Source organism: Eptatretus burgeri, chromosome 7 (assembly GCF_056783735.1).
Source record: "Eptatretus burgeri isolate ZD-2024b chromosome 7, Ebu_testis_v1, whole genome shotgun sequence".
Classification (NCBI taxonomy): Eukaryota; Metazoa; Chordata; class Myxini; order Myxiniformes; family Myxinidae; genus Eptatretus; species Eptatretus burgeri.
The window spans coordinates 53,605,636-53,632,516 of NC_140967.1; the positions used below are offsets into that span (position 1 = coordinate 53,605,636).

The following is a 26,881-nucleotide window of genomic DNA, read 5'->3' on the forward strand; positions in this document are numbered from 1 at the left end:
GAACAAATGCTGAGCTGATTTTACCAATATGCCTGTTCTTCTTACATGACCATATGCCTGTGCACTATGCCAGCGTTGTGCAGACTCCCATTCATTACTCTGGCTTTAAGCAGGTGGATCACTCATTCACTCCCTACGCCCTCCCCCCACACCTTGTACAGACTAGACCTGGCCCCCAGTGATTATAATCCGTTTCGACATTTGAAGGTTGCCGATTCGCCAACGAGGTAATGACTGAACTAATCAAAATGTGACTGAATGAGCATTCTGAAAATTTACATATTACTGGCACAGAAGGTTTGAAGGATGAATGGAGCCAGTGCACTGAAATTAAAGAGAAATCTATTGAAAAAAGATGTTCCAAAATAGATTTCTGCAGTTTACTTTCTGGGCTTAGATAATTGTATCCTGTTCTAAGAACTATTTGAATGCCCCTTATACCAATGCATCTTTGCAATATCTCAGAATTCAATATAATTTAAAGTTCTTAGTTTTCATACAGGAAACCAATGTTAATTTTCCAGTTGATTATAATTACAGTTTCAATTAACTTACAAAGCCGTGTCATACGTCCATAAGTGTTACCTTGTATCCATCAGTCAGGAGCTGCATTAACTTGTGTGGAATCTCTGGGTAAAGGATCCTGCAAGGGTAGAGCCTCCGCTTAATGAGGTCATGCATTAAAGGTACATTTGTACACATGGTGATGTATTACATTTTTTTAAAGTAAAGATTAAAAACACAATGGTAACAACAACTGTCTCCTATGGTATGGTGAGGCACGAGAACTTTATTTCCTGGTGAAATCACACCACAGCAAAAGTGGGTTTGAGAAGTAGTGAGTAAAAACAGTGATAGTGTGGAATATAAGTAGAGTGTCATGAAGAGAATGATGTTGTAAAATAACACTCTCATTATGGGCATTAAAGGTGGGAGCGAGTTCCGGTTCTAAATAGTGTAGAATAGCATTGGCAAAATATTATCAGATATGTCAAAATATATTATCTATTTAACTACCAAGTTATTGATAGCACTGTGTTACAAATGATAACAAAGTTTGAAAGGATTCACCAAATACAAAATATGACAGCAAATCATGTCTTGTCATGTCATGTCCAAAAGGATGCCATCTTTTCCTTTTTACACTAGCTGGTCTGCTCATTACATTTTGACCCATTTCTCGAGAAAATCTGTAAAAGGAGATCCCCAAATCGGTCTTTAAACTCGTGGTACATTCTGGAGCATAGCAACTCTTCATCATGGTCATTAATAACGATGAAGATGTAGACTGTGCTTTTTGGCACAAATTAAAACTGTTAAGAAGGATATCGCGTGGGCACGTCAAGTGAATTGGGGAAATAAGAAGAGACGTATTCGGCCGAAATTATGGAAATAACATACTTGTCGAGTCACTCGCAATACCAGTACTTACAGACTTGGAGAAACCACTGACAAAATGATATGAAATCAGAAAGAAGCCAAATTTGAATGGTAAATAAAGATCACTTTACCTAGTATATATCAAATCATCTTTACAAAGCTGACATTTTTCATAACTCCATGTCTACAATAATTTTCAAATATTCTTTCTTAATAACTGTGAATGCAATTTTTTTTTTAAATCAAAGACAATACACAAACACAAACCCATGACTCAGCAACATGCACATCACTTGAATAAAAATTTTTTTTCGAAACAACAGACAAAGAAATACAAGTGCAAAGTAAAACTAATACATGGAAGAGATTATATTATCTACACAAAACCAACATCACCAACACCAACACCTACAACAAAAACAACAACACAGAAGAAAATAAGCAAACATCAAGTAAAGTTCCAGAAAGTAGATTTTGGTCACAATAAACCATCAAATAAAATTATTCCTGGCAGAAAAGTTAATTAATCAGCAATTGTTTCATCAATGCCAAAACCCACCATCATCACCATTATTATGATGCACTTGCAAAAAATGTGTGTGCATGTGTGAACAGACCTCCAGTCATCAGCGCTGACAGGAAACACCTTCCCAGATTTTGTTGTGACAATTGTTCCATCAATGTCAAAACCTGCAATCTGCACGCACGCACGCACACGCACACTGTTCCATCAATTACAAATCACATACAGATAAGTAACATAATCACAAATTGCTTAATTAAGTGCAAATGCAAGATCAACATTTCTTATCGCTGTGAGTATATAGTCATGGCCAAAAGATATTGGCACCCTTGCAGTTTTTTCAAATAATTTACAATTTTCTCAAAAATATGTTGAAATTGACAAAAGTATTTGGGCTCCACAATTCTTTATTTCACTGTTAAAATTACAGAACCTTTGTTTTTGATTCAGAATTTAATATATAATTTTAAATCAGAAAAAAAAAGAAATGGTATTGACAAAATTATTGGCATCCTCGACTTAATATTTGGTTGCACAAGCTTTGGACAAAATAACTGCAGTCAAGCTCTTCCTATAGCCATGAATGAGCTTCCTACACCCCTCCACTGGCAGTTTGGCTCCACTGATGTGTGATCAGTGCTAAATTTGAATGGTTGTGTCTTTGTGCTCTAGGTATGTGGCTTTTCCGATCTATACACCTGGCAGAAGAAAAAAAAGACGAGCATTGACTTTTGTCTTCACGACGGACCCCCTTATGAAAACGGGAATGTCCACATGGGTCATGCATTAAACAAGGTATTGTTTCATCAAAACGAATGCTTCACATAAACCAATGAATGTTTGACCAGCCTCGGTGGTGTAATGGTTAGAGCATCCGCTCTGAGTCTGGGAGGTCAGTGGTTCAAACCAGACCAGGCCAAATCAAAACAAAGACTTTAAATGGTGCGTGCTGCTTCCTTGCTTAACGCTCAGCATTTAAAAGGATAGAGCATGGACAAACAACCATGGATCTCATCCTGCGTCCTGATGATGGGCCTGATGGCCTCATCCTGCGTCAAAGTTCCTTTCAAGGGAACTCGTATTTTTATTAGTAAAACAGTTGTGTCAAAATATTGGCACCCTTGCACTTTTTTCAAATAACTCACAATTTTCTCTAAAAATAAGTTGAAATTGACAAAAGTATTTGGTCTCCACAATTCTTTATTTCACTGTTAATATTACAGAACCTTTGTTTTTGATTCAGAACTTAATATTGTTACGGCTGTGGAAATTCGCAGAACACCATAAAGGTCCTTAGTTCAGTTAGATCGTAACACTGGTGTTCAGGAGTGTGGGATTCAAATCCATCCCACCTCCAACTAAATTAACGGGAATCGGATCAGGGGTTTGTAGAGCGACCCTCGATTCCCACCAAAAGACGAGCTTTTAAATTGTTCCGACAAGCAAATGGCATTTCAAGGTGAACAGGGGCGGGGTGGATTAAATATAGATGTAGAAATGTTAGAATCCATGGTCGAGGACGCCTTCGCGATACAGTTTGCACCCATACCAGAAGGTTGGGAAACACGGCGATCCAATGTATCTGGTTCCCCGATTTATTATTATAACCGCAACATGAATAGTAGTCAGTGGGAGCGCCCTGTGCAGGAACTTTTCCGGCAAACAAACTCGGAGTCGCAAGATGGCGGCGCGGCCGCACCTCAGCGCGGCACGAGGCGTGAGCGGGCCGCTATTAATAGCACAATGAGCCGCACTGCACGGCGGGGGAAGCGCTCCCGCCCACCGGTTCAAACCACGGGGGCATGGTAGGCGAGGCAGGGCAAGACGGCAGTACATTGCAAACTGAATTGGGCGATGCACAGGAACGAATTAGGGAGCTGAATGAGGAATTAGCCAGCACAGTCGAGGAACTACATAAGGAAACGACTCAAGTAGATTAGTTGCATGGGTTTTTGTTACAAAAGGCGAGCGAACTGAATAAAAGAAAAGAGGAGGAGCAAATTAGTATCTCCCGGGATAGGAAGAACTTGGAGGAAGAATGGAAAAAAAAGCTGGAAAAAGGGAAATGTGAACACGATCGGGAATTGGAACTACTGAAGGAAGAGGTAAGATCAGGCAATCAGATAAGGGAGAGCCTGGAACAGGGGATAGAAAGAGGTGAGAAATACCTGGAGCAAAGGAAGGAAGAATTGTTGGAAAAGTCAAGACAGTTCAAAGAACTACAGGGAGAAATGAGGAAAGTAGAGGAGAGTACCCATAAGTTGGAACAGGAGAAGAGCAAACTGAACGAAAGAATAGAGGAAGAGCAAATTAATAATTCCCGGGATAGAGAGAACTTGGAAGAGGAATGGAAAACAAAGCTGGAAAGGGAAAAACGGGAACACGATGTGGAATCGGAACAACTGAAGGAGGAGGTAGAAGAAGGCAATCGGAAAAGAGAAGGACTGGAACAGACGATAAAAAGAGGAAAGGAATGGCTAGAAATTAGCAGGGAATACAGTAAAGGAATGGACGAATTAAGGAAGGAAGCATTTGAAAGAGGTGTGGAGATGAGGACGGAATTAGAAAAAAAAGCTTCTGAGTTACTGAAACATCAAGACAAAGAAACGGGATAACAAAACGAACTGAGGATGTTGAGAGAGGAAAGAACAAGAAAGGAGAATGAAACGTTAAGGAACTACACTGTGCAGGTCGAACACCTCGACGCCAATACCAGATTAAAGAATGAGATGCAAGAAAGAGTAATGAAAGAAGAACGAATGAAGCAGGAAGGAGAGAACAACAAATTGAAGGAAACAACGAGATTGGAGAGGGAAGAACAAGAGAGACGGTGGAATAAAAAAACAAAAAGAACACGAATTGGAAATTCACCAACTAAAGGAGATGAGCAAGAGAATGGATGAAATGAGGAAGGAAGAATGTGAAAGAGGTGTAGAGATGAGGGCGGAATTAGAAAAAAAAGCTTTGAGTTACTGAAACACCAAAACGAAGAGACAGGATTACAAAACGAGCTGAGGATGTTAAGAGAGGAAAGAACGAGAACGGAGAATGAAACGTTAAGGAACCACACTGTGCAGATCAAACAGTTAGAAGCTAAAGCAAGGTTGGAGTGTGCGGAGATGAGAAAGGAATTGGAAGAAAAAATTTCTGAGTTACAGAAACACCAAAGCAGAGAGAGAGAATTACAAAACGAACTGAGGATGTTGAGAGAGGAAAGAACGAGAACGGAGAATGAAACGTTAAGGAACCACACTGTGCAGATCGAACAATTAGAAGCCAAAGCAAGACTAAAGAATGAGATGCAAGAAAGAGTACTGAAAGAACAAGGAATGAGACAGGAAGAGGAAATCAGCCAATTGAAGGAAACGATGAGATTGGAGAATGAAAAACAAGAGAGACGGTGGAGTAGAAATAAAAAAGAAAGACAAGAACAACTGAAAAAGAACGCAAGGTTGAAGTACGCAGAGATAGTGAAAGAACAACAAACGAAACAGGAAAAAAGAGATTAACCAATTGAAGGAAACTATGAGATTGGAGAATGAGAGACAGGGGGTGAAAGAAATTAAAAAAGAAAGACAAGAACAACTGAAAAAGAAAGCAAGGTTGAAGTGCACAGAGATAATGAAAGAACAACGAACGAAACAGGAAAAGGAGATCAACCAATTGAAGGAAACGAAGAGATTGGAGAATGAAAAACATGAGAGACGGTGGGGTAGAAAACAAAAACAATACGAGTTTGAAATTAATCAATTCAAGGAAAGAGCAAAATTTGAGTCCACAGAGATGGAAAAATTCCGGAAAGATAACGAACAGCTAACGGGGCTCAGAGAGGAAGAACGACTCAAATGGAGCCAGGAAGTAGAACAGCACAATGATAGGGGATGTGTGACATCACCACAGGGAGGAACGTTAGTGGTGCGGGACTTGATTGACATCACTCGTCGGATGAAACAACGATTAGGGCAAACCCTGAAAATGGAGACGAGGGAAATAACAAAGACAAAGAAGGAAATAGAAGTATTGCCCGATACACGGGAAACAGACCGAGTCGAGACTGAATTAAATAGAATGAAGGAGGAAACAGACGAAGATCCAGGAAGAAACTAATAGACATGAAGAGATAACAGAAATAAAATGTATGGAGACGCGGGAGATAGAAAAAATAGAGGAGAGACTACACGATAAAGACGGGGTGAAAGACGAACACACACACACACACACACACACACACACACACACACACACACACACACACACACACACACACACACACACACACACACACACACACACACACACACACACACACATTGAATTAGCGAGGGACCATGAGGGTGAGCTCGCGGAATGTGTAGTCACCCGGTGCGAGCAGCCGGATAGCCTCCTTCAGGAATGGGGGGAGATGCTATGCTCCCCTGAAGCGGATCTCGACCAGGTGGGTCTGGTCGAGCTTTGCGAGTTAGAAGGGGCGAGTGCTGTGGACGAGTACACGCAGAGCTTGGGGGTTATGGAGGCCCCGGAAGCCCTTGTGGTGGTGCTAATCCCCAGCGTGATTGTCCCGGTATGTGTGTTCACGAGTGTGGCGAAATGTGTGCTGAAGAGTGCGCATAGCGTGGGTGAAAGGGGTTGTGTGAAAGGGACCGCATGTGTGAGTAAAATGGTGTGCGAGGTTGCGAGTGAGCCGAAGTACGTGCCTTCCAGCACACCGTGTGTGGATGAGGAACCATGTGTGAGGGAGACAGCGTGTGCGAGTGAGATAGCAAGTGTGAGTGAAAAGGTGTGTGCGAGTGGAACCACGTGTGCGAGTGAAAGGGCATGCGTGAGTGAACGGCCGTGTGTGAGAGAGACCGTGTGTGTGAGGTCGCTGTATGTGAGGGAGATGGCGGTCGGCATGCGGGAACATGCAACCGCATGTCCGAGTAAGAGTGTCATGTCGAGGTGTGTGAGCCTCGTGGCACGGGGGAGTTTGTGCGCGAGAGTGCGACGACGACGGTGCCTGACGGTGGACAAAGGCTGAGTAGCGGCCGTAGCTGTTTTGAGCACCGTGCCGGGTTTGCACGGCAGCGCGCGCGGGGTCCGTGCTGTGCTACGCACAAGGCCGCCACGTGCGCGCCTGTGGGAGTGAAACCCAGTCCGTAAACGCACGCGGTGGATTAGCCGATCCCGCGGACGGACAGAAGGTAGGCTGGAAATGGATTTGGATCGGATGGGTTCTCCAAGCGAGCGCGTGTGAAGCTCCGACGAGCAGAGACCGTGTCTCAGAGGCAAAGACCGATCCACAAGACCAGAAGCATCGAGCGATGCTCGCGTGGGGAACCCCTCGAAACGCGAGGCTTGTTTTTAATGCGCAGTGTGACGTCATGGCTGCACGGTTGGAATCTGGCAGGAGGGAAATCCCTGCCGGATGGTACCGTCCGAGGAGGGACGAGGTGCACAAACAGCTGCCATGACGTCACGGGGAGAAAGCGCAGGTTGCGAGTTGCCGCGCTGGTGCACGCATTTAAAAACAAAACAAAAAAAAGCAAGCCTCGCTTCGGGTGAACAGGATTCCCGGGCACGGGGTGGAAGACGACCCCTGGCCCGGGCACAGGATACCGCAACTTAGGGGGAAGGGTTAGTAATAGCTAGACCGGCACCATGGGGCAGGCATAAGTCCTCAGGAAGCCCGTGGAATGGATAAGTTAGAGGAATTTTAGGTCAGATTTAGGATGGGAAATAATATTTGAAGACATGAGCAGACTTTGAGTGTCTAGAGGGGATGGAGCTTAGCTACGCAGTGTTAAATGGAATGTGCTACTAGTTTAAGGGATGACGTGGGAGCACGAGTTAGTTAGGGGAGGTAGTTAGAAGGATGGCAGAGTTCAGTGGTGTGTGTGTTGAAGAGTTGTTGGTGAGTGAAGTGGAAGCATATGCTTGGTGAGTGAGTGCGGCCAGCGGGTCTGTGTGAGTGGAGCGAATGGGGAATGCATGGTGCGATGAGTGATTGGGGGGAGGAGTGACTCCCGCCCAAGGGACCCTGGGGTCAGTGTAGAGTGAGTTAGGGGGTTAGTTAAATTGAAAAATGGAGGTCGTTTTGTTGTTGGTGGGAATGTAGGCTCAAAACCCATTTGGAGGGGTGCAGGAGCCCTGTTGACGGGCTGGGAGCGTGGCTACGAACGGTGAGTATCGCTTACTGGGTACCCCGGGCACTGGGCTAGTCGGCCGCGGTAGGCCAAGGGTCCATGGGGGGGACGGGATAGTGTAGGGGGCATGGGTGGGCCCGGGGCGCCATTGGCCGCGTGGGCAGTGTATTGGGCGCGGGCACCCAGGGAAGGGGCCCGGGGCGCCAGCCTGCCACGTGAGCATTTCAGGGGAGTAGCCGGGGAGGGCACTACCCAGTGTTTAGGGAGCTGGTAGGCTCGGAGACAGTTGTAGTGCCCGGGGGTGCCATCGTTGGAGAATCGGCAGAGGGTAGCTCTTGCCAAGGGAGCCACGCGTCCCAGCCAAGAGACCGTGTGAGGGCACAGGAGGAAAATTCGAGGGCGAGGCCCGATATTGTGAGGACCCTAACACAGGCGACGGGAATCTTGGTTTGTAGAACCAGCAGTTTAAGCGAGAGGCGCTTTTGGAAAGCCCCGGGGTAGTTTAAAGTTAATAATGGTTAGGGTAGATAGGAAGTGTACCCCTCTGCACCATCCATCCCTTCGCTCGTTGTGGGCCGCTGGACCCACTTTGGGTTAATCGATAGCTGAGATCTGAGGAGGCCATTCTGAGGCTTCAATGGGCCTCCAAACAGGACACTAGCTCTCCCTTATTCCCCTCCAGGAAGGGAACATTGGGGTTGGGAGTAGGCTAGGTGACAGGATAGGTTAGCCGGACAGAGACAATAAAGGGGTTTAGGGAGACGAAATTATAGAAGGGAAATAAAAATAAAAATAAAACAAAAAAATAAGTTGGGGCTAAATTGGATTTTTGACAAATTAAGGGAGTGGGTATGGACAGAGACAGACAAAGGCGATAGGTTGGGAGGGAGTCAGTCAGTGTAGGTCCGAGCCCGCCTTCCGAGTGGCCAGCACCACCGCACTCCCTCCACAAACCGCGACAAGGCCTGTGCCGGCCAGCTTCATCTGCCGGCCTGTTTTTACTGCAAGGCCTGTGCCGGTCGGATCATCTGCCGGCTGTTTTACTGCAAGGCCTGTGCCGGTCGGATCATCTGCCAGCTGTTTTACTGCAAGGCCTGTGCCGGTCATTCATCTGCCGGCTGTTGCCTACAAGGCCTGTGCCGGTCAGCTTCACCACCGGCCCGGTTTGCTACAACGGCCTTGTCTTGCCTTGCCATGCCTTGTCTGCCTGCCTCTGCATTGACCCCATGCCTGCTAGCCCTTCTGTTTTGCATTTGCCCCTATTCATTACCATGTGCGCCAGGATCATCGTGCGTGCTGCAGGGACTGCCCTGTAGGCAGCCGCATCACGGGACTGCATTGGCAGCCCGTGCACCGTGTGTTTCATCCATCCATCCATCCATCCATCTGTCCATCCGATCATTGCTTGTGTTTGCTTGCGCCAGAATCATCGCGCGTTCTGCAGGGACTGCCCTGTAGGCAGCCACATCACGGGACTGCACTGGCAGCCCGTGCAGTGTTTTGTTGCATGAGTCAGCTCATCGCGCGTTTTGCAGGGACTGCTCTGTAGGCAGCCGCACACCGGACTGCACTGGCAGCCCGTGCACCGCTTGTGTTCACTGCGCTCATTTCAAGGGGGAGGTCTCGGACTGCGTGTGAGCAGCCGGCCACATTCGCTGTCACCTGCAAACTAGAGACTGCATGTGGGTAGCTTGGCTCCCTGTGTTTCTTTTCCCCACAGAGCCCATCGATCCTGGGCCATGGTTTAGTGTAAATGTATATGGTTAAGGTTTAAGTTAAGGGTAAGATTGTAAATGAGTTGCGCCGCCTGCATGTTTGTCGTCGCGCCAGCAATTTATTTAAGTCGTCTGTATGAGTGGGTTTGTTTAGTTAGTTACTCAGCCCGTAGGTTATCTATTTTTGGGACACGAATACACTAAATATCGCACTCAGGGATCCGAAGATAAAACGTATTCGGGGAAACTTACACATTATGGCACATGAAAATTCGACGACTCAGGACGAGTCTGTAAAAAGGGGAAGGGGTAGTGTTATGGCTGTGGAAATTCGCAGAACACCATAAAGGTCCTTCGTTCAGTTAGATCGATAAGTCTGTGTTCAGTTAGATTTCCCCACCGTTGTTTAATGGGATTATTCGTGTCACCCGGGCTGTGAATCTTCAGGTAGCCATTATTCTTTGCTATTGTTATTTTGGACCAACGACCAACCGCTTCCCACAACCACCTTAACCACACCACCGGGTTTCCACCTCGGCACACGGTTTCCAGAGGCCTGGTCTTCGTCGAGGGAAAGCAGGCGGCCCCCGTTCCCCCCCCCCCTTCCCCGGACGAATGGCGTCTCCACGGTGAATTCCACCCTGCTGTGGAAGAAGACAAGTACAGCGGCAAGGGAGCGTCCCCGATTTGGTGGGAAAACGCCTCCTCTGAGAAGGTTCACACAGGTTCTGGAAGGAGGGCGGGGCGAGAGCGGAGGGGCGGGGAGTGAGTAATAAAAAGGACGCAGGGAGCATTCGTTCTCTCTCTCGGGCGTTCGTTCTCTCTCTTGGTGGTTGCTGGAGTTGTCGCGGCCGCTGGACGCCATGGAAGGACCTGGGCTGCTTCTGCCGGAGCTGCATGAAGATCGGGGCTCGTGTCCGAGTCAGGAGCTGGGAGCAGCCAGTCGGCAGAGGTCCGGGCGTCGCGAAAGAGACACGGGCGGGAAGCGCAGCCCTGCTGTGTCGCGCGAACCTGCGCGTTCGTGTGGGGAGAGCCAGGGAGAGCTCGCCTGCCACGCAGAAGCCCCGAGCGCAACCGCGGCTATGCTAGCTGCCGTGGGGACGGAACGTCGTGACTCGCCCCGTCAAGGCACCGCGTGGGTGCAGGTAACCTGCAACGGTCTTGTGGGGGCTTTTCGGTCACCAAGGCCCCACGTTATAAAGGCCCATGGGCCCAGTCTGACTCCCTTGTCTATGGGGGTGGTCTTTTTCCTGGGGTTTTTCTTTCGAATGCATGTTGTAGCGCCGTGTCCTTCAAGTAAAACCGTATAAATGACTGTACATAATTGCTAATAGACGGTCGTAGCACCTTTTGTTTTCGCTTTTATTGATTGCATACGTGCATGCCTGTATACGTGCTGTGTAAAATAAATGTGCTTGTGTGAATGTTAACCCATTCGTCATGTCCCCTTTCCCCTATTGAAGTGCCATCTTGTATTGCGGAATATTAGTTGGTTTTAAAATAACCGATAAATAGAATTGGGTCCGGTGAGGTCTGGCGATAATATCCGCTCGGTTATCCCTGAACAGAACGGACCACTTAAGCAGTTCGTGTCCAAGCAGGCCTTCGCCAAGGTACGGTCCCTCGTACCGTGACCCGTGACTGGTTTCTGGCGTTGTTCCAGAAAGTCACGACTGAATTGTCCGTTCGGTGGGCGAGCGGCTATTATTAGTGAAAAGCGGTCATTCGCAAGCTGGACGGGTGTAGATTCGTAACAATATTGTTGTGGGCCAGGTATCGGCGACGAGCATGACCGCAAGGTGGAGCAGTGGGATCGACTCTACCGAACAACCGGAATCTAGATTGTACCTTTCAGAAAACTCCGAAAGGTACGGGTCCCTTACAGGACCGTGAATCGTCAAGAAATCAACCACGTGGGACGGGGTTATTTGCCAAACTTCAAAATACCTAGAGGCCCATGTGGCGAGCTACCGAGTATTCACACCCTCGACGGAGCTCTAACGGGACGAGCATTTTCTATGCTCGAACCGTGCGTAATCTGAGCGGATGGTTACCGAGATCCGTCGGTCCAACGTACATCAACAGCAGCAACGGCCTTTTTAATTCTCCAACACGCACCTGGCTAAACCAATAAAGGAAAGGACGAGGATGACCTGAAACATTCAACAATAGGGGTATTTATTAACAGTAGGTGGGGAAGGAGGGAAGCACGTAAGGGCAGAGTTATCACGACTCATAAAGAAATGAGATCATGTACAGCACAAGCACTTAAACAATTCCTACATACAGACAGGGTCCACAGACAGACGCACACCTAAAATAAACTAAAGGGACCTTCCTGCCTCGTGCGGTCTTCGACGAGATGAGCGAACCAGGACGAGACCAGCCGCATCGAGATGCGCCAGGCCAGCACCAGCGACGACACAAGACCAGAAGCACCGAGCGATGCGTTCTGCGCTCAAGCAGACCACGCACTCGAGCTGACGGAGAAACAGACGACAGAGACAGGACGAGATGAGATGAGAGCAGACGCCGGCCCACGCCAGCGACGGGACGAGCGCAGAGAGCCAGAACACGCCAGCGACGGGACGAGCGCAGAGAGCCAGACCACGTCAGCGACGGGACGAGGGCAGAGAGCCAGACCACGCCAGCGACGGGACGAGCCGGGAACCAGAGCACGCGCTCGAGAAGACGGAGCGGAGATTGTTTCTCCACGCACTCGAGCAGATCCGCCGCAATTATTTGCTCTCCTTTTCTTTGTCGATCTCGGGCACGGTCCACTCATGCGTGGCCCGCTCTGATTGGGCGGACCGCTTGTTAAGGCCCCACCTTCTTGCGAAGGACCACCCCTCAAACAAGCAGAGCAACATGGTCCTGCGTGGGCTCGGCCCACGTCCGTGCTAACGTGCACGTGGGCAATGGTGCCGGTCCAGGATGGTGGGAGGAAGCGAGGTGAAGGCGTGTTGTTGTTGTTGTTGTTGTTGTTGTTGTTATAAGGGGTGTAAAAATGTAAAAGAAAACCCTGACAATCAAAATAACTCTGCAGCACATGAACATTTAATTACGCATTAAACAAGGGATGGGACCCTAACTAGAAACACTCACTTACCGATATAACTGTTCTATGAGGACCTCTGTCTGTCTGTGTGCACAAGGCTTCCAAATTCGTAACACGACCCCCTCCCCTTTTTTACAGACTCGTCCCGAGTCGTCAAATTGTCGTGTGACCAGCATGTGTCAGTTCTCCCCGAGTACGATTTACCTACGGATCCCTGAGTGCGACATTTTTTCCATACATGTCCCAAAAGTAAATATCCTAATGCGCTGCGTAACTAACAGACTCACACGGACAACTTAATTACATTGCCGGCGCTACTGCAGACACACAGGTTAAACTTACTTCCAATTTTTACCTTAACTAATATTTACACTAACCATGGCCCAGGACCTGTCATCTGTGGGAAAGAAGGCACAATAATCTCAGTCATTTTTGTGTGGGTGAGTGCACAGCAGCTGAAGGTCAGTCGTCCTCAGGGCCTGCTCTAAAGGTTCCCCTTGAGTGTCTCCGCGAACCTTCTTCTTTTTATTCCTTTCATACCCCCAGCTGCTGGAGACAACTCACCCTAACACGGCAGGCCATGCGCCGTCCCACAGGCCATTTGAAGTGGCCTTTGTGCAAGAAGAGGTGGCCAGGCTGCTCAATGCAGTCGCAGGCTCATGTGAATGGACGGACAGGGATGGATGCAAGAACGCAAAAATGCAGGGGCTGCACAATGCAGTCCCATTGATGTGGCTGCCTGCAGGGCAGTCCTTGCAAAACACTGGATGATCCTGGCACACATGGTGATGGTGACACAGTGGCAATGCAAATAGGGTAGCAGGCATGGGGTTATGGCAAAGGCAGGCAACAAAGGCATGGTAAGGCAGGTGCGGACCAGCAACTGTAGCACAAACAGGCTGGCATGTGACGCTGGCCAGCCTCTGGTCTGGTCCGTGAGGTTGTGTGGAGGGAGTGCGGTGGTGCTGGCCGCTCCGAAAACGGGCTTGGGCCGACCCTACTGTCTCCCCCAACCTATCGCCTTTGCCTGTCTCTGTCCATGCCTACTCCCTTAGTTTGCAACAACAAACAAATTTAGACCACTTATTTATTTATAATTTTGTCTCCCGAACCCCCTTTCTGTCTTTGTCCGGCTAACCTATCCTGTCAACCAAGCCTACTCCCAACCTCTAAAATCCGTTTCGGAGGGGAATAGGGAAGAGGCTAGCGTCCTGTCTCGAGGCCCAACGAAGCCTCAGAATGGCCTCCTACATATCTCAGCAATCTTTCCCAAGGTGGGTCCAGCGGCCTACAGAGAGTAAAGGGATGGATGGTGCGAAGGGGTACATTTCCTAACTATCCTAGCATTTATTAACTTTCAACTACCCCGGGGCTTTTCCAAAATGCCTGTCATTTAAACCATGGGTTCTAAAAACCAGGATTCCCATCACCCGTGTTGGTGTCCATTATACATTTGGGCCGAGCCCTCAAATTTTCACTTGTGCCCTTGCACAATTTCGTGGCTGGGCAGTGTGGCTCACTTGGCAGGGATTTCCCTCCTGCCGGACTCTAACTAGAGCACGCCCGGGCCCTGAGGCTGTCTCCGAGCCTACCTGCTCGCTATGAACGTGGGGGGGTTGCCCTTCCTGGCATTGCCCCCTCCGATGCCCACGTGGCATTTTGGCGCTTCGGGTCCCATTTCCGACGGGTCGCCCGTGGCCACTACACTACCCCGGTCCCTTGGACTACTCTGGCCGACTGTCCGGTGCCGGGGTGCCCTCTACTCGATGCCCACCTTTCAACAGCCACGCTCCCAGCTGGTCCATGGACTCCTGCACCCCTCCAAATGGGTTTCGTGCCTTCTCTCAACACCAACAACAAAACAACCTCCTTTTGGTAAATTTGACTAACCCACTAACTACTCTCTGACTCTGAAAAATCCTCTATATCTCTTTGCTGATGACTCCACCCTCTGCCGTACCATCTGTCATCCCTCAGACCGGCAAGCAGCAGCTTCTTCGCTCACTGCAGATCTGGATAAAATCACAAACTGGTCCAACACGTGGAACATGTCTTTCAATCCAGACAAATCTCACACTCTCACGATGTCTCTTCGAAAGGACCGTTTAGAAAACCCCCCATCCACTTTCTCAACAATCCTCTGGAAGAAGTCTTTTCTTTTAAGCTTCTGGGTCTCAATATCTACCATGACCTTTCCTGGGAAAGTCACATTTCCAACCTCGCCTCCAAAGCCAGTCGCCGACTGGGAATCCTCCGTCGTGCAAAGTCCTTCCTCGGCCCTCTTGAGCTCCTGACCACTTACAAAGCTTTTGTCCGTAGCCTGATGGAGTACTACTCTCCCCTCTGGGCTGGTGCTCCTGCCTCCCACCTTTCTCGGCTTCACGCTGTCGAAACCAGGGCATTTAGGATCATCGGCATCTCCCGCAATGAAGCTAAGTCTTTGGGCCTCTCACTCAATCACTGCAGGTTGGTCGGTGGTCTTTCTGTCTTCTACCGTCTCCTCTCCAGCCTTGCCCCCCCTGCTCTCTCTGTGATTTGTCCCCAACACATTTCCACAGGGCGCTCAAGGTCCACCAATAACCCCCTTCTGGTAAAACCACCAAAATCACGAATCACTGCTCACCTTCACTCTTTCATTCCTCTTTTTTCCCGCCTTTGGAATAAACTCCCTCACTCTATTCTTTACCATTCTTCCCTCCAGGCTTTAAAAACAGCTGTTCACCACCACCTCTTATCATCCCCTATCCAAATCCTCGATCTTTTCTACTCCCGATAATGCACCCAAGCCCACTTCCTTCAAATTCCCCTGCTTTCCTTCCTGAAAGTCCCTGTAATGTCCATCTTCTCTTCCTCATGTTCCCCGTCCCATCCCTCTCCCTTCCACAGATCTCCAAATGTGTCTGTTCCCCACCGTTTTGTCCCTCCCACTCCCACCCCTCTTGTCTCATGCCCCCTTGCTGTGCATTGTGTGTTAGCTCTCATACGAGCCTGGACAAGGTATACAAGAACAAAAAAAAACTAACATTATACTGGTCACTTGAGTGGGACTCACTCCTCCCCCCACTCATTCATTCACACCATACATTCCACATTCACTCCATTCACTCACTCAGGCCTGCTGACCCATACTCACTCATTGTATTTCTTTTTCTCTCTCAATTTACTCACATCACTCAACACTGCCATTCTCCCAACTATCTCGTGCTCCCTCGTCATCCCTTGAACTAGTGCACGTTCCATTCAATTCTACGTAGCTAAGCTACGTCCCCACTACACAATCCATGTCGGTCCATGTCTCCCAAAATTCCATTTTCCATTCTAAATCTAAACTAAATTCCCTCTAACTAGTCCACGGGCCCCATGGAGGACAGCTCATGCCCGCATGAGGCCGGTCTAACCAAGCTAAACCCATCCTACTAACTAATGCTCCTATGCCCAAACACCGGACTGTGTACTTGGAGCGAGGCTTTTTTTTTCACCACCATGGTGGCGGTCGACGGCTCACTCGCTCGTCCCTATGTGCGATAATAACGTCCCTTCCGATGGCCGATAATATAATCGAAGCCTTTTCCGTCGCCCTGCCAATTACAACAAGCGCTCGCTTTCGTGGGATTTCCCACATGGAACAACGTGCGCTGTTCGCCCGGAGCTCGTGCCGCAAGGTCCGGGCCGATGACGTCACTCGCGCACCCAACCTGCACAGTTTCCCAAGCAGGTTAGCACGGGCGCATCGTCCCGGGAACCTGCTCTGTGCGTTCCGCGAACAGAACACGCGGCATGCAGCACGTGGAGCTTCGCACACGCGCCCACGTGGGAACCCGCGTGTTCCAATTTCACCCAACACTCACCGACCTTTTAACCGTCCGTGCGACGGTCTCTTTCGAAACGCGGCACGTTCCCGCACCGGAATCCCTCCACGAAGACGTGCACACGAAGGCCGTTCGTAAAATGCCGAAGCGGCCTCATGCGCGACGTCTCGCCAGACCGGCGCAGTTACCAAAATACTTACTAGCATCCCATTCGGCTCCCTATACCCGTCTCCCATCTGGTCGGTCCGACGTCAATTTTCATGCACGCACTCACGCATGCACGCCATGACACTCGCACTATACTCACCTTCTGGCACACATTTCAGCACACACTCCGGGACAATCACACTGGGGAATCGTGTTAACACAAGCAATCCCGGGGTTTCCATACACCCCAAGCTCCGCGTGTACCCGTTCACAGCACTCATCCGCTCAACCTTGTTTGGCCCGACCGGACTCACCTCGTCGCGATCTGCCTCGAGAGAGCGTATTTTCTTCCTCTGTTCCTTAAGGAGGCTATCTTGCTGCTCACACCGGGTCACTAAACATTTCCCCAGCTCAACCACATTGTCCCTCACTAACTCTATGTGTGTGTGCTCGTCTATTTCGCGTTTAGTTTCATACAATTCGCCCCCCTCTTTTGATTTCTGCGTCTCCATCATTATTTCTAAATCCTGCGTCTCCGTCACCTCTTTTAATTTCTCCGTCACCCCCTCGTGTCCGAGTTTACACGTCTCCACATCAATTATCGTGATGTCGCTCGTCCCCTCGACCTTACCCGTCTCCATCGCGGGCCAGACACATTGTACACTCCGTGTTGGCTCGGTTGCTCCGCCATGTGGTGCCGCCATTATGCCTTTTATGCCCGTCCTCATTGCCTCTTTCCCCGCCTGGAGACTCAACCCCATGCTCTGCATTTCCCCTCGCTGCGTTTGCATATCGCCCCTCATCTCATCCATTTTGCGCGCATTTGCGTCCATTTTGGCATCCATTCGTTGCTCATCTTTCCTCATCAGCATTAGTATTTCCCCCAACTGGTCCAAGTTAAATGTCCCTGACGGAGCTGATTCGCTTCGTTCGGGGTCGGATCCGCCAGGAGCCGGGGGGGGGGGGAATTTGCTGTTGAGGGCGGCCATGTACCGCCACCCCCGCCACTCCCATTACGACTTCTGGGTCCGATCGTGGGGAAAGTTCCTGCATGAGGTGGTGTCCTGGACCATGGGTTCGTCTACCACTACATCTACCTCAGTACCCACCTGCTTCAGCCCATCTTGGCTTGCCATGTCGCGTGTTGGAAATTAAATTTAAAAAGCTCGTAATTTGGAGGAGCCGGGGGGGGGGGTTGCTCCCTACACCCCCTGATCCGAATCCCGTGAATTTCTCTACGGAGGCCGAGGGGCCAAATCGCACTCCTGACTACCAATTTGTTGTGGGCCGGGTATCGGCGACGAGCACGACCACGAGGTGGAGTAGTAGCGTTGACTCCACCGAACACCCGGAATCTAGATCGTACCTTTCGGATTTTCCGAAAGGTACGGGTCCCTTACAGGACCGTGAATCGTCAATAAATCAATCACGTGGGACAGGGTTATTTTCCAAACTTCAAAATACCGAGTATTCAGACCCTCGACGGAGCTTGAACGGGACGAGCATTTTCCGTGCTTGAACCGTGTGTAACCCGAGCGGATGGTAACCGAGATCCGTCGGTCCAAGGTACATATACAGCAGCAACGGCCTTTTTAATTCTCCAACACGCACCTTGCTAAACCAACAAAGGAAAGGACGAGGACGAGCTGAAACATTCAACAATAGGGGTATTTATTAACAGTAGGTGGGGAAGGAGGGATGCATGTAAGGGCAGAGTTATCATGACTAATGAAGAAATGAGATCATGTACAGCACAAGCACTTAAACAATTCCTACTTACAGACAGGGCCCACAGACAGACGCACACCCAAAATAAATGAAAGGGACCTTCCCACCTCGTGCGGTCTTCGACGAGACGAGCGAACCAGGACGTGACCAGCCGCGTCGAGATGCGCCCAGGTCAGCGCCAGCGACAACACGAGACCAGAAGCATCGAGCGATGCGTTCAGCACTTAAGCAGACCACGTGCTCGAGCTGACTGAGAACCAGACTCCAGCGACAGGACGAGATGAGAGCAGACACCGGCCCATGCCAGTGACGGGACGAGCGCAGAGAGCCAGACCATGCCAGCGACGGGACGAGCGCAGAGAGCCAGACCATGCCAGCGACGGGACGAGCGCAGAGAGCCAGACCATGCCAGCGACGGGACGAGCGCAGAGAGCCAGACCACGCCAGCGACGGGACGAGCGCAGAGAGCCAGAAAACACGCTCGAGAAGACAGAGCGCAGATTGTTTCTCCACGTGCTCGAGCAGATCTGCCACAATTATTTGCTCTCCTTTTCTTCGTCGCTCTCGGGCACGGTCCGCTCATGCGTGGCCCGCTTTCATTGGGTGGACCTCGTGTTTCAGCCCCGCCTTCTTGTGAAGGACCGCCCCTCAAACAAGCAGAGCAACATGGTCCTGCGTGGGCTCTGCCCACGTAGGTGCTGACATGCACGCAGGCAATGGTGCGGGTCAAGGATGGTGGGAGGAAGCGAGGTGAAGGCGTGTTGTTGTTATAAGGGGTGTAAAAATGTAAAAGAAAACACCGACTATCAAAATAGCTCCGCAGCGCATGAACATTTAATTACCCATTAAACAAGGGACGGGACCCTAACTCAAAACACTCACTGATATAACTGTTCTATAAGGACCGCTGTCTGTCTGTGTGCACAAGGCTTCCAAATTCGTAACAATATGTCCTTTTAAATCAGAAATAAAAAGAAATGGTATTGACAAAATTATTGGCATCCTCTACTTTATATTTGGTTGCACAAGCTTTGCACAAAATAACTGTAGTCAAGCTCTTCCTATAGCCATGAATGAGCTTCCTACACCTATCTACTGGTAGTTTGACCCACTCTTCTTGTGCAAATAGCTCCAGGTCTCCCAGATTTGAAGGGTGCCTTCTCCCAACTGCTGTTTTCAGATCTCCCCACAGGTGTTCAATGGGATTTAGATGAGGACTCATTGCAGGCCACTTCAGAACAGACAAGCGTTTTGTCTTGAACCATTCCTGGGTGCTTTTTGAAGTGTGTTTGGGGTCATTGTCCTGCAACAAGACCCATGACCTTCGACTGAGATCCAGCTTTCTAACACTGGGTTTAAAATTGTGCTCCAAAATGCCTTGGTAATCTCCTGATTTCATGATGCCATGCACAAATTCAAGGCACCAGTGCCAGAGACAGCACAGCAACCCCAAAACATCACTGAACCTCCTCCATGTTTGACTGTGGAGAAGATGTTCTTTTCATTGAAGGCTTCATTTTGTTTTCTGTAAACATAGAGATGATGTGCTTTACCAAAAAGCTCTAATTTGGTCTCATCTGTCCACAGAAAATTCTCCCAGAAGGATTTTGGCTTGTTCAGGTGTGTTTTGGCAAACTCCAGTCAGGCTTTCTTATGTCTCTCTCTCAGCAGTGGGGTCCTCCTGGGTCTCCTACAATAGAACCACCTTTCATTGAATTGGTGACATATCGTGTGAGTTGACACTGTCATACCTTGTGTCTGAAGGTCAGCTTGAATCTGTTTGGTGGTTGATTGAGGTACTTTCTCCACCATTCGAACAATCCTTCGCTGCAATCTTCAATAAAGTTTTCCCTTGTGGCCACGTCCAGGGAGGTTGGTTACAGTGCTGTGAACCTTTAACTTCCTGATAACATTGTGTACGGTGGACACAGGAACATCAAGGCCTCTGGAGATGGACTTGTAGCCTTGAGATTGTCCATGCTTGGCTACAATCTTGTGTCTGACCTCCTCAAACATTTCTCTGGTTTTCTTGATTTTCTCCATGCTCATTGTGGTACACACAGGAACACAAATCAGCAGAATGACTCCTTTTTTTCTATTCAAACTGGTTGAATGAATGATTTTTATATTGCAGGCACCTGCAACTCACCAGTGGTGAGTTCAATTCCAAAGTAAAGGAGAATCACCTGCTTGAAATCTCATTATTTCTAACAACTTCTAAAAAGTGCCAAAAATATTGTCAGGGCCATTTTAGGATTTCTGTGTGGAATAAGCAAAGATAGAGTAATTTTTTTCAGATTTTTTGTTTTGTTCCACTGCAAAATGAGTACCAACTTTCTGGTATCCTGTGTCTGAGTGGCGACCCGTCCAGGATTGTGCCCAATCACCTAGGAGACTGCTTTGGCAGCACCAACGCTCTGCACAGAGTATGGTCCCAATGGATGGATGGATGGATGGATCTCCAAGTGCATATAGGTTGAGGATCAAAAAGAACTGGAGTTAATCAACGGCTATTTTGAAGTTTTAAAAGCCAATTTGCAAGAGTTCCACAATAAGAGGAAAGAGACGTCTCAATGAAAATTGGAAAAGTATTGCACATTTGAGGGGAGTATTGTCGCAAGCCAGGCGCTCAGCACAACTGGCTTTCCCCACAAGGAATGATGTGCTATAGCCCAGATGGGCCAACAGGCCTTCTCACCATGAACCTACCACAAGGATTGGTCAAGCAATATAGCTAATATGATTGCCACCATTAACAAACATTATACAAGTTGAATCTTGTGCCATGGATGCTAAAGTTAGCTTTTTTCATTCAGCACAAACTATGATCACACAGGCATGCACAGATAAGAAATCTTTGATTCAAATACAATAATGAATCAGAAAGATAACTCAGCATCACTCAAAGTCTCTGCACAAAAAATATGGCCTTTGATACATCGAAGAGATAGAACGATGAACCAACGTGACGTTGAGAGCTTCCATCTGTTATTAACTCTCTCCCCCATGATAAAATTGGTGGTCTGTGAGCTTTAAACCAGCGTACTCAGTCTGGGCTGGCATAGGGGAGGTGTGAGACTTTATCTCATGGAACCTACCAATTTTAATTTCGAAAATTATACATTCCACAACAGCTGCACCTCAGATCAAGCATTAATTGGTCTGCACATTCACATTTGGCAAGTGAGTTGCTTTTACCTTATAAATAAAATAAAATAAATATCAAAACACTAGGTATTGTCTGAAGCTAGGAGTTTATAATTATGGCACCATACTAAGACAGCTCCAGTGGAACAATGTTCAAGGACACATGCACACACCTGATGTGTTAAGTGGCCAGACATGAAAGCAAAAATAATAATAAATAATTAATTGGACAGCAACACTACAGGGCAACTTAAAGTCAAGCGCTGCAAAAACCTACCATGCTGCTTCCACGAATGCCATGGCTTGTGAATACCATCAGCTTGCCATGCGTCTCCCATGTGTCACTCATTGCTCCACCTGATGGAAGAAAATATTTATTCATATGAGAGGGAAGCCTCTGCTATGTATGATGTTCATGCTATTCTCAATACTGCACTACATACCATCATGTATCGTCGAGAAAAGCGAGCAGCAACAGAATCGCCAAATAAAATTTTGCCAACCATCATGAATAAAAATGTTCTCCAACTGCTTTTATACTTTCCCAATTCTCTTCATCTTCTCAACTTTCCTTCACCCTTCCCTTGCACATGCATTACATGGATTTCCTCCAAAGCATGAAAAGACATTCGATTATTAAATCATTGGGCTGCATGTACACCCTGGAAAAAAGGGAAGAAAGACTACCATCCCTCAGACATTCACCTGATTTAGAATGCACATGTTCTTCCGATAATATATTTCTATATCTCTATCTCTATCTCTCTATCTCTCTCCTTGTATGTGTAAACATCATCATTTTGCAAATTTCAAGGATGAACTCTCGAACCAGTCTTCTTCCTCAAAGTCGTGGTGCTGCATTGTTAAGTCAATCTTTGTGAGATGCTCCCCCTCCAATCACTTCTTCCACTCAAATGGCATCCATAAACCCAGACTCAGCCCAATATATGGCAGAATGTGTCAACTCGATAGTTGCCTCCACATCTCATGTACTCAAGCCATACTGCTGTCCCCACCTTACATCCTTGTACCCTTTGCCATCTCAACTCTGTGCACCTTTCACACTCAAAGGTTGAGAAACTTTTGGTCAGGCTCAAAATCGACTCTTCATCGGTGATGAGCCCAGATCACATCAATGACAAGTTTTCAAATCCTGATCTGCTGCTCTTGCTTCTCCTCTGTGCTTTTCAGTCTGTCCTCCTTTGGTTGACTCTTATCTACCTGGAAGGCAGCTGACGTCACTCCCATCCACAAGAAAAGTGTAAAAACAGATCCCATCAATTACAAACCAGTAAGCTTCTTTCCTATTATAAGCAAAGTCATGGAATCAATCATTGCTTCGAACATCTTCTTTCCTTTTCTCAAACAGCTTTGCTCAGACCATCAGTGTGTATTCTGTCCTCGACATAATCTGGACATAATGCTGATTCTCTCTCAGCAATGGTTGGAGGCCTGAAGTCTCAAACAGAGTTGAGGACCATCTCCTCTTGAACACATCTCATCCTGCTTTGCTTGCCAAGCTTGCTGCATGTGGCATAAATGACCGCTTTCAATTCCGGTTTTCTGACTTCCTCCACCCTTTCAGTCACTGTGTTAACAATGGAACTCTCTTCCCTTCTCTCATTGTGGAGGATGGAGTGGACCAAGACCATAGCTTGGATCCAATCATGTTCATCATCAACATAAACATACTCTCCAATGCTCTGAAAAGTCCCTCTTCCTTTATGCGGATGTTTCCACATTGTATCCAGCAGTGCTCCCATCACACTGACATGCAGTAATTAATCAGGATCACTGGAGACTTTTATTCTTAATCGTAACAAAGCAATTCAAACTTTATATAAAAAGGTGTTCGACATCAGAAGATGAATGTGGTGTACCCAAAAACGGCATTTGAAAACAAACGGATTATCACTCATCAGATATTATATAATGATCTGCTGTGACAAAGCGAACCAATGTGAACCGAACAAGAAAGAAAACTGTGAAATGTAATAATGTTGACATCCATTGTCTGCATATTTAAGTGCAGGATTAAACCTGGTGATTGCTTCACAGTTATGGTGGCTGACTTAAAATATTAGGGTCTTAAGTTCAGCCCCTGTCGTTCCAATAAAAAAACACAAAGCTGGTTAACTCAGCCTGTCATCTTTCTGAGGTCGACAAAATGAATACCAGCTTACTGGAAACATGGGGGCACTTGCACCAGTTGCACAGCCATGCTCCCAGCAATGATGAAACCAGCAGCCATAGGCTGCGATTAAATAATAATAAGTACAGAATTATGAAATGACCAAAAACAATGAAAACTAGAAGGGTGCTTGGGAGAGAAAGCGCGTGGATCCAGATTTTCGCTATAATCCAAACAATTCACCCTCGTCACAAAGCCGATCTATCTACCAAGTTTTGTCCGAGTCCGTCGACAGCTTTTTGAGACATCATAGTGTTACGGTTTTGCAAATACACACAGGTTCCCAGAGTGAGCTACAGTGCCTATAGTAAGTCCACATCCCCTTTAGAAATTTTCACCTTTTGTTGCCTTCTAGCCTGGAATTAAATTGCATTAAATCAGACTTTTTTCACCTTTATTTACACACCATAACCGACAACTTCCAAGTGAAAAACAAATTCCACAAATTTCAGAAAAATACAATACGAGAATATATTGGTTGGATAAGTGTCCACCCCACTAAAAATAGCAATAGTAAATGAGCTCAAGTGTAACCAATCACCTTCACAATCACACACCGAGTTAATTGGCCTCCACCTGTGTTAAATTGCAGTGATTGATGATTTCAGAAGAAAATCAACTGTGCCTGTAGGTTTCCTCTGCTGGGTAGTGCATTTCACAGCAAAGATTCAACCATGAGCACCAACGAGCTTTCAAAAGCCTTCCAAGATAAAGTTATGGAAAGGCACAGATCAGGGGATGGGTAAAAAAATATTTCAAAGGCCTTGAATATCCCTTGGAGCACAGTCAAGATGATCATTGAGAAGTAGAAGGCATATGGTACCACCAAGACCCTGCCTTGATCAGGCCATCCCTCCAAACCTGGATGACCAAGTGTGGAGGAGACTGATCAGAGAGGCCACCAAGAGACCAACGGCAACTTTGAAAGAGCTACAGGCCTTCATGACAAGGTCACTGTGTGCATGTGACAACAATATCTCAAGCACTCCACAAGTCTGGCCAATACGGTGGGGTGGCAAGAAGCAAGCCATTACTGCAAAAAGCCCACCTTGAGTCCTGTTTGAGGTATGCAAAAAAACACTCTGGATATTCAGAAGCCATGTGGCAAATGTTTTGTCATCTGGCAAAACAGAGATGGAACTTTTTAGCCGAAATGCAAAATGTCACATTTGGCACAAACCCAACACAGCACATCGCCCAAAGAACACCATCCCTACTGGGAAGCATTATGGTGGCAGCATCATGGTATGGGGATGTTTCATCAAGGAGTGGGCACTTGGAAAGATAGATGGGAAAATGGATGGAGCAAAATCCAGAAAAATCCTCGTGGAAAACCTGCTGCCCTCTGCAAGAAAGCTGAAATTGGGACGGAAGTTCACGTTTGAGCATGACAACGGCCCCAAGCACACAACCAAAGCTACAATGGAGTGGCTGAGGAACAAAAAGATAAATGTTCGAGAGTGGCACAGTCAGAGCCCTGACGTCAATCCAATCAAAAAAATCGATGGCAGGACTTGAAGATTGCTGTCTATCAACGCTCCCCATTCAACTTGACTGAGCTTGAACAGTTTTTCACAGAAGAATGGGAAAATATTGCCCAATCAAAGTGTGCAACGTTGGTAGAGACCTATCCAAACAAACTCACAGTTGTAATTGCTATCAAAGGTACTTCCACCAAGTATTAATTCAGGGGAAGGGCACTTATTCAACAAAGATATTCGTGTTTTGTATTTTTAATCAACTCTGAAATTTGCAGAATTTGTTTTTCACTTGGAAGTTGAAGGTTACGATGTGTAAATCAGGTCATGTCAGGTATGGGAGCATGCACCAGAGCAGCACGTCACTGCGTCCACTTTCCACCGGTACTCCAGGGGCCTCCGTCTGGCCAACCCCCAGGCAGATGCATGGCCCATCCCCATCTCCTTGAGATGCTGATCAACCTGCTGCAACCACGAGTCACGTGGTGAGCCCATTGGCCTCCTCCACTCACAAGGTTCACTCACTGAGAGAATCTGGTGAGCAGGATCATCATCAGGAAAATGAGCCACATGTCCGAACAGCCGCAGGTGACGCTCACAGACTATGCAGGTAGCAAATCTCATTTGAGTCTCTTTCAGCAACCGCTCGTTGGACACAAAGTCTGACCAGTGATAGCCAATGATTCTCCGAAGAGACCTGGTACCAAAGGAATTAAGCCTCCATCTCAGATCCCTGGTAAGTGTCCAAGTATCATATCTGTAGAGGAAGACTGGAAGCACCAACGACCTGAAGACTCGGACTTTTGTCCTCTTGCACAGGTACCAACAGCACCACAACCCATGATCCAGTGAATCCACGACTCCCCAGGCCCAATCCAGACGTCTATCGACTTCTGTCTCACAGGCAGCAGAGACATGAATATCATTGCCAAGGTAAGTGAATCTCTCCGTGACCTCAACATCCTCACCACAAACAGGTACAGACAAGACAGCAGCATCCAAGATGTCATTGAAAGACTGGATCTTAGTTTTGACCCAGGAAACCAATAATCCCAGCGGCTCCGACTCCTCATCCAGCACTTCGAAGGCCCCCAAAAGGATATCAAGAGTCTCCGCAAAGATGACTTCATCATCTGTGAAATCAAGGTAAGAGATCCTGACATTCCCAAACGATGCACCACAGCTTGATCTCTCCAACATCCTCCCCAGAATTTAGTCCATACCTCCATACAAGTGCTGAAAAGTGTGGGGGCCAATTTGCAGAACTCCCCTGAAGCACGTCGTTGCGTCCCCATGAAGAACTCCAGTAAGAACTGGAAATAAGTCAGCGATGGAACCACCACATCTCACAGCACTCTTAGTACCAGAGTATAGTTTAGACATCAGATTGATCAGTTTTGGTGGCAACACACGAAGACCAATACTCCTCCAGAGGACACCCCGATTCACTGAATCGAACACTTTGTAGAGATCAACATAGACTGCAAGCATCCCCTGCCGAAACCCTGGTCTGTGTTCGGTGAGGACTCGAAGAGCAAAGATACGGTCAATCGTTGACCTCTTTGGTGTCAAGTCTGACTGCT

At 47.7% G+C, this 26,881-nt stretch overlaps 1 protein-coding gene across 3 annotated transcripts in view; it reads right to left on the minus strand.

Annotated features, from left to right (window-relative positions):
• PNKP (polynucleotide kinase 3'-phosphatase) overlaps positions 1-22,111 on the minus strand; it is a 73,794-nt gene extending 51,683 nt beyond the window's left edge. For 2 of the 3 annotated variants that reach the window (XM_085888509.1, XM_085888508.1), the window contains exons 1-3: positions 21,907-22,064; positions 1,998-2,077; positions 586-643 (exon numbers count right to left, since the gene is read on the minus strand). In XM_085888509.1, the coding sequence (XP_085744635.1) occupies positions 586-643; positions 1,998-2,077; positions 21,907-22,011 (243 nt within the window). In that variant the 5' untranslated portion in view covers positions 22,012-22,064. Of the gene's footprint in view, positions 1-585; positions 644-1,997; positions 2,078-21,906 lie in introns of all 3 variants that reach the window. The other variant, XR_015060119.1, reaches the window with a different exon arrangement.
• Positions 22,112-26,881: the final 4,770 nt, after the last annotated feature.